The 8,171-nt window shown below is 46.0% G+C and overlaps 1 protein-coding gene across 1 annotated transcript; it reads left to right on the forward strand.

The window, feature by feature from the left end:
- Positions 1–3,541: 3,541 nt before the first annotated feature.
- Positions 3,542–6,605, forward strand: TMED8 (transmembrane emp24 protein transport domain containing 8; the record flags this gene model as incomplete). Its single annotated transcript, XM_010133260.1, has 4 exons — positions 3,542–3,674; positions 4,575–4,716; positions 4,986–5,285; positions 6,261–6,605. Coding segments are annotated over 4 exons (793 nt in total), but the record flags the coding sequence as incomplete, so codon positions are not given.
- Between the last annotated feature and the right edge of the window lie 1,566 nt (positions 6,606–8,171).

An 8,171-nucleotide genomic window follows, 5' to 3' on the forward strand; every position in this document is an offset into this window, starting at 1 on the left:
CCGCAGCAGCAGTCCCCGGTGTTTCTGCCCCGCAGCGCGGAGAGCCAGGGTTGGCGGAGGTCTGTCAGAGGCAGGGCGTTCTCCTCGGAGAAGGCGGCCCCGTCCCGCCGGGGCTGAGCTGTCCCTGCCGACCGGGCCCTGCGGTGGGCCGGGGGCCTGGTGCCGTGTTCCCCTGGGCTGGAGGTGTCTTCCAGCTCGGAACTGACTCCGTGGAACAGCCAGCGGCTCTACGGCCGGTCATCGGAGAGCCGCGAAAGCTGGCACTCCACTGCCGCCTGCGATCAGACAGCCGGGCTGAGCAGGGAGTACCGCGGTCGTGTGGGGACAGAGCTTCCCTGGAGCTCAGGAGACTCGGGGGGTGTGAGGAGCCGTCTTCACAGACAGTCCTTTCGGCAACGAGCTAGGACCTTCCATCTCATCTGCGCCCTGGGGCAACTCCTACGTGATTGATTTTTCCAGGGCTTTGTGAGCCCTGTTTTATGGGATGAAATTTGGCCTTGTTCTGTCCTTAAAAGCTAAGATTGGTGGTTCTTAAATGAACCCTGCTTCTGAAAGTGGTTCTGCACCGAAAACATTCATGGGCTTTTGTTCTGCCTTTCCTAGGGTTGAGACAATTAAAAATCTTTGTTTGCAGGTGCTAGATACAGCTCATAACGTGAAGAACCAGTTGGTACAGCAGTTTGTTCCATGGCTATTTGACCTTGTCAGTGTTTGGGTGCTGGCTGTGTTTTTCTCTCCTGTTTGTGTATTCTAAAGACCAAAATTTATTTCACCTTCTCTTTGGTTTGTTTTTTTTTTTTTTTTTTGGTTTGTGTTTGGTTTTTTGTTGTTGTTGGTTTTTTTGTTAGAAAATGAAGACTCATCCCAAAAGACAGAGCCTGCAGATCAGCTGGTTGATTCTTTGGAGACCAGTACTTCACAGAGTGGGTAGGAAAATCTTTTTATGTATTGTAGCCCACATACATGACAGTCTGTTTCACCCCTGTGACCTCCTCTGCATGGCAGTCGATTCTGTGCCGTTGAAGAGGAGAGACTGGAGTCTCAGTTGTCTGCTTTGGGACAGTATATACCATAACCAGTACAGGTGGGGCTGTACAGGTTTAAGGTTTTTTTAAGGCTTATGAATTGAGGAAGTGTTGTTCATAGCTCAACTATTCAAATCACAGAATCATTCAGCTTGGAAGGAACTCTGCAAGGTTTTGTAGTTCATTGCAAGAGCATTCGGCTGGAAATGTTTGCTATCCTGTCTGAAGGATACTTAAATAATTAAGCGTTCCCACTGTCTATAATTCTGGTGGAATCTGAATAAGAAACCACCTTTTACTGTCCTCTCGACAGTGTTTTGGGTTTTTTCCTCACCCTTTGTTTTCTGTGACGCTCCTTCGTTAATGCTGATGATCAACCCTGTAATCAGATGTTTGGCTTGTTACTATCTGCTGAGCAGGTGGTGCTTGTGGCCACGTCATCGCATTGGTTACAAGCACTAATACATTTTTGTTTGCCGTCATACACTTGTTGCACAGGATGCAACTGCAGAAACGTGAGTTAGCTCATCAGATAGTAGATAAACTGCAACCTCACTGAAAAAGAAGGAAAGGAAATCCCCGCAAAAAACCCTGAACAAACCACCCTGCTTAGTTTGATGCCATCTCAGCTTGATGCTAATGACATCTGTATCAGCCTTCTTGACACTTGTTCTTCCATCTCTTTATTATGCCCTCTAACTTTCTTCAGAGGAATTAATACAGGCTGTGAGCAAAATGGCCAAAATACAGGCTGGATACTTGTGTGTGTTACCTGATAAACTTGTCTAAGTTAGATCTTCTTGGAAAGGGACAGGGGTGGTCCAAAAGGGTTGTGTGAGGAGGAATCAGCTAAATTCTGTCCTTGTAAATCTGCTTGTGCATCTCTTTCTAATCTTTTAGTGAGACTCTTGGGCTTCAGTGCTATCCAGAGGAAAAAATTCTCAAGCTGTTAGCTCCTATGTTGATGGGGATCCTTCTGAGCAGATGTATGCACCTATGGTGGCAAGTGACCAAGTAGCCCTTCTAGGGGTGATCGTGCAACTGCTAAGCTAAAATGCAAATGAGCTGGAAAACAATGTCATAGGAGTCCAGATTTGCCCTGGTCTTCCAGAGAAATTGTTATGGAGCACTGGGAGTTCTTCCTTTAAAAAACTGTCCCCTCCAAGTGTCCCTTCTTTTCTTACGTTGTCCATACGCTGCTGTTTTGTGTATCCTGGTATTCAGCTCATTGGAGTTGTTCTTAACAGACCTTGTGGTCTATCATGCCATTTGTAGGAAGGAAATCACACTGCTGATGTCATTTAAGAAATAGCTTTATTTTTGGATAAAATCTGTAGTTCCATAGGAATAAAGACTTGAAAATGAAAGCCATGTTTGCCCTGTTCTCGTCTTCTCTGTGGATGCAGCAAGAAATGTGTCTGAGTTGAGAAATACAGGTTTTTGGGTTCTTTTAGATTATTTTTTTTAAACCAGCCCATACTACACTGACAGTCTGCTCCCTTGTTAATGAGAATCATTCCCATTTCTGAAATGAGACATTTGAGGAAATGCTCCTATCTTCCATTACTGCTGTGTTCTCGTATTTCTGATCCTGTAGACCAAGGCAGTTTACACTGGTTTTATAATGCTGTGAGAAGGCTCTGTTTTTCAAAAGGGCCACTTTTTCTATTCTTATTAAAGACTGGGTTGCTTTTCATGGAAGTTTCACATAGTATCTGAGAGAGGAGGCTCTTCTGACAGCCGTATTCAGTTGGGATGATAACTCTTTCCAGCTAAGGACAATATGCAGCATTTTTAAAATACAATTTAGAAGAAAACCCTCAACAGAGAATGAGTGCCAAAGGTGTTTCCTTTCTTGCTCATTCTTTTTCTGCTACGTGCCTTTCTTTTTGTTTTAACATGCCCATCTCCTCTTGTCACAGTTCAGTATCTGGATCTCTTTGCTATTATTGTGCAGCCATCATATGTCCTACAGGTTGCTTATTGCAGATATCTTGCAGCATATTTGAATATGGCAGAGACACCTGGATGCTCACTGCATCTCTTGGGATTGCTAATAGGAAAGGCATAATGGGCCACTTAAATTGAGGGCATTTTCAGGGTGGCTCTGTTTTGAATCCTTTCACTGTTCCAGTTGACCTCTGATGGCAGATGTCATGTAGTAGTTGGCATAAAATAAGTTGTCCTTTCTTGAGCAGAAAAGGTGCTACTGATTTCTGCAGCTAGTGCAGTGTTGGTGAGCCATCATGCTGTAGGGGAGTGCAATGAATTACTGCTGTCTGAAGGATGGCAAATACTATTTACAGCTGAAGTTTATCCCTGTGGCTCACATGGAGGATGGTCAAGTGGAGATGAGGGCAGGATGGGATGGAGAGGACTCTTTGTGCAGTTGGCAGCTGCTGACCACCAAAGCTTGTTCCCTTCAGTCCATTCAAATTCGAGTTCCAGAGCGGAGTGATTCCTCTTGGGGCTGTGCCCTGGGTGCAAATGCTGAATTTAGCGCTCTCTTCCTCCAGAAGGCTGCAGGCTGGGTCACGCCCGAGCGTGTCTGCAACAGAGGACTTGAAGCAAGAAGTCAGCACTTCAGAGGACCAGGAAGTGGCTGAAGTAGAAGAGAAGCTGCCTGACCAAATCCAGTCCCTCAGAGAGGTAAGTGGGTGTTTCTTATGCCTGAAAGTAAGGTCAAAGGTGCAGCAATAGTTGTTCCTTCTTCTACTGCTGTGCTTTTAGCTATGGGACTGCGGCTTTAAGGGTTGTATTAAGACAAAGTCCTTCCCCCGCCCCCCCCTTTTTCCCTATATACAGTAGTGGGAGGTAAATGTTATTAGTCTGATTTGCAAAATCCCTCTTGTCTTTGGCTGCTCCTCGCTTCCTTGCACTTTTTGGCACACTTGCCTGGGGCTTTGGGGAATTCTCTTCTTGCAGATTTGTGGAAGAAGGAACTGAAAGTGACTCTGCGGTCTTTTGTCTCTTTTGGTGAGCTGCCAATTCGTTTGCATTACAGATACAGTCAGGAAAATTTGTGCAAGTGGCACCCAGCTCAGGAGCTGTGAGTTTGCATATATGAGGAGAGAAGGCTGGGCCTAGCAAACCAGATGGACTTCTAACTAGGATGCAGCAAACGACAGGTTGATTGTGGCTGTAGTGCAGGTGCACACAGAGCTGAAAGGCTCTCCATAGAGAGAATTGTGTCTTGGAAATTCTTTCAGGTCAGCTAACTCTTTAAGGCTTTGTTGAGAGATGACAATTAACTCTGAGGCAGATGCAAAGATGTGCCTGTCCAGGGACTCCCGGCAGGCCCAAGGGGTGTATAATTTGTGAGACTGATGCAGCATTTGACTTCAAAGTTCGTGACTTTGGTGCCGTGTGGGAAATAATGCCAAGAGGTGTCTCGGAGCCAGCCAGTTCTTTTTTCTAATAGAAGCTTCTGGAGGGTCTGACTTGGCTTCAGAGAGATGCGTTAATTAATAACGAGTTATTTTAAATCCAGCTGGGGACTTTCTCACCACTGTGATCTTTATGACAGTGTTTCCTGTGTGCTTTGTGCAGGAAGCTGTTGTTCGGATAACCAACTACCATGTGCCTCAAGGAGCAGGGGATATAGTCATGATTCAGTCAGATCACACTGGAGCTGTGGACATCCTTTCAGCTGAGCTGGAGACTGCAGACCTCCTTGGGGAGCAGCGGAAAGGTGAGTCCTGAAAGGAAAACATGTGTTAGGACCACTTTTTAAGTGCCTGCTCTGGCTAGAAAATTGCAGAGGCTGTCCTGGAGGCACTGCTAATTCCTGCTTGAAATTTGGGCTCCTGGCTAGCGAGCGGGAAAACTTCCATCTCCAAGGCTTCTGGGAGTAGGCTCCAGAATGCAAAAGCCTTATCAGAAATAGCTTCATTGTTCTCAGATAACCGTTTGTCAGTAGCAAAAAGTTGGGTAAGCCCATGATCTTTTCCCTCGTCTCAGCTCAGCCGCCTCCTCTGGCTCCACCCACCACGTGGACCACTGAGAAGACAAAAGAATTCAAAGCCAAGGTGGGAAAGGAGAAGAATGGCCATATGGTGGTGAAGCGAGGTGAGGTGGTGACAGTCCGTGTGCCAACCCATCCTGATGGAAAATGCATTTGCTGGGAGTTTGCTACAGATGACTACGACATTGGGTTTGGAGTCTATTTTGACTGGACCACAGTTACTAGCACTGCCATTACTGTTCAGGTCAGCGAATCCAGTGATGAGGAAGATGAAGAGGAAGAGGAGGAAATTGAAGGTTAGTGCAGAGCTTATAAGGGTTAATTTGTGGTGCTTGTTGCCATGCTGCCGAGAGTGTCTGTCGGATGCTGTAATTTCCATGTACTTTGTTTACTCAGCCCCCTTGTTATCACCACAGCCTTGTGTGTTCTTGGTTAGGCTGTGATGAGACAGCATTTTAGCCCTTCTTGCTTCAGCGAATGACAACGGCTGTCTTTCTCCAAGAGTGTTCTGAAAATTGAACACATTGAAAAATAAAATCAGAATTCACTTGTTCAGCTTCTAGCTGATTAAAAAGTTTAGGGACTGGAATTTTAACTTGACTGTTCTCCTTAGCTGCTCAGACCCTGGTGAGTGGGAGCAAAGAGGTGGTTTTTTTTTTTTTTGGTTGGTTGTTTTTTTCCTGTTGACTGCATTTGAGAGGATTGCTATCTGTGTCTTTGCGCTTGTGAAACAGAGCGATGTTGCCTGTTGTGTCGCTTCAGTGTATGTGTGACCAGTGTAGCTGGGGGGCTGGTGTCTAAAACTAATTTTGCAAGCCCTCCGAAAATGGGTCCTGTGTGAAGAATCCTCTTGGAGAAGTTAATAAACATAATATGTTTATATGTTAATAATAAACAAACATAGTGAGGTTACAGCTAAGAGCTTTGTTACTTTTCATTTGCTTCAAGTCTATATCACTGGACCATGTCTGTCCGTATAAAGGCAGTGAGGTGTCTAAAAGGTGAGACCAGGCTGACAGGCAAGTGGGTACTGTCTCATCAGTGTTCTCAAGAGAACTGGTTCTTGGCATGTCCTTTGTCATGAGAAGAAAAGTTGGCCTTGGTGGTTATTACTCGCAGAAAGGTGAAAGCGGACACTCTGGGTAATGCTGTCCTCGTTAGCCTTCCCTATATCTGCAAACCTGGTCTGCATTCTGGTCTCGTCAGTCTTTTTCTGGACAGCCTAGTGGCTTAACTGGCTCTGGCCTACATGTCTCCTCTCTCCCATTCAGGACTTGCCCCTGTTGGTGACGTGGAAAGGGGCTCCAAAAGCTACCTGCGGAACCGCTACGGAGAGATCATGCCCGTATATCGGAGGAACAGTCATCGGGAGGTGCAGGCAGGCAGCCACGAGTACCCAGGCGAGGGCATCTACCTGCTGAAATTCGATAACTCGTACTCTCTCCTCCGCAATAAGACTCTGTTCTTTCATGTTTATTACACCAGCTGAAGAAATGGCAAGGGGCAGGGATGGCAGGCAGGTAATGGTGAGCGTAGCAGGCTGCCACCCAGCTCTAGTACTGCATGATAGGCGCTGCTGTGTGACAGAACCAAGGCACAATTCTGCCAACTTCTCTTCAGACACTAACTGGTTTTCTCCCCACACCCTCCTTCCTCGCTGCCCCAGTGGAGAAATGTAGCGGTGACTGCCTGGTTGTCCTCAGGCAGCTGCTCTTTCTGTAAAGCTTTGGGAGGTCTTCTCTGTGCAGGCAGGGGTTGGGCCTTCGTGTCACAGCTGGTAAGTGCCAAGAGGCCAGGTCCGGGTGGTCGTGGTTTCAATCTGTTCTGCTGGTACAAGATGAAGTGAGAATTCTCGATCTGTTACTATTTTGTGAATAACTTTACTGACTCTCCTGCTGCATCTGCATCACTAGAGGGCAGCTGTCAGCTGCACTTAGCCAAAAGCACAGCTGGCTTGTCCCCTAGCCACCGATAATCTCATCACCTCCCATCCCTACACCTCACCAGCAGCCAGTGCTCCCCTCCGTCCTGTGGGAGGTGGCACAGCTGGCCAGCAGCTGCCCGTGCTGCAGTGGCTTGGCCGTGCTACAACAGGCAGGCCCCGAATGGGTGTCATGGCACGTGTTTGAACAGGGGTGGGAGGAGGGCGCACACCTAGAAGCCTGTAAGAGGGTTTTCCTATGGATTAAGAATGAGATGTTGTACCTGTTGGTTGTAGGGATATGTAGATGATTAAAACTTCAGTGATCTCCAGAAGTTTTTCTGTAATCCAGATGTGCAGCAGAAGAAATTGCTTACTGCTGTGCTGAATAAATAGAATAAGGTTGGAATACAACCAACAAATAGACAGGAAATGGGTTTTTTTTGTAGCAGCCATATTGGTTCACTGGTATTGTGAAAGAAAGCTAGAAAACAGCATACGTAGCAAGGAAAAGGCTCCCCAGAGAAGTGTAGCTTGTCAGCTGTTATTGATGTTGCAAAAGTATTGTTAAAAGAGAACATCTCTGCTCAGAAACTTGAAAGGTGCAGGATTTAACCAATCCTGTCCAACCAAGGCTGTTGCTAACCCTGACCACATGGTAAAGGACAAAGTTCTGTGACAGGTTTTGGTGACTAGCAATGGCATTAGTGATCACCTTCACCTCAGGTACTGGCAGAGTTGAACAAGGATTAAGTCAATCCGTCAGAGATGAATTTTAAACCATGTGTATTTGTAACTGTTGTTTATTTTAATGTTTTTAAATTGAAATCATTCTCTTTTCTAAGAATACAACAGTATGTATTTACATTTTGATACCTCTTTGCAGAGACACAAAATGGCTGTCTGCATGGTGATTCTAGCAGAGTTCTGAAGTTTTATTTTTAAATCCTCCAGGTAAAGCACCTTTACTTCTGTTGAGAGGGAACGATGGACAAAATGATTTTGGGTTAGTGAAAGCCAAAGATTTTACTCTCATAGGAGGGCCACGTATTTCCTATTAAGGCTATACCGTAGTGTTGTGCAATTTGCTCCATATTCAAGCTCTTCTTTTAACTATCTCTGCTTAGTTGTTCACTGCCCCGGATCACTTAGTAGGTCAAAATGGTGAGAGAGAGAGCAGGCAGTCTACAGCAGAGCAGCCCGAGCTGGGAGCAGGAGGAGTAGAAATGTAAAGAATACTGGTGGGAGCACAGTGGCTTTC

Source organism: Buceros rhinoceros, unplaced genomic scaffold (assembly GCF_000710305.1).
Source record: "Buceros rhinoceros silvestris isolate BGI_N320 unplaced genomic scaffold, ASM71030v1 scaffold8693, whole genome shotgun sequence".
In the NCBI taxonomy this organism is placed as follows: Eukaryota; Metazoa; Chordata; class Aves; order Bucerotiformes; family Bucerotidae; genus Buceros; species Buceros rhinoceros.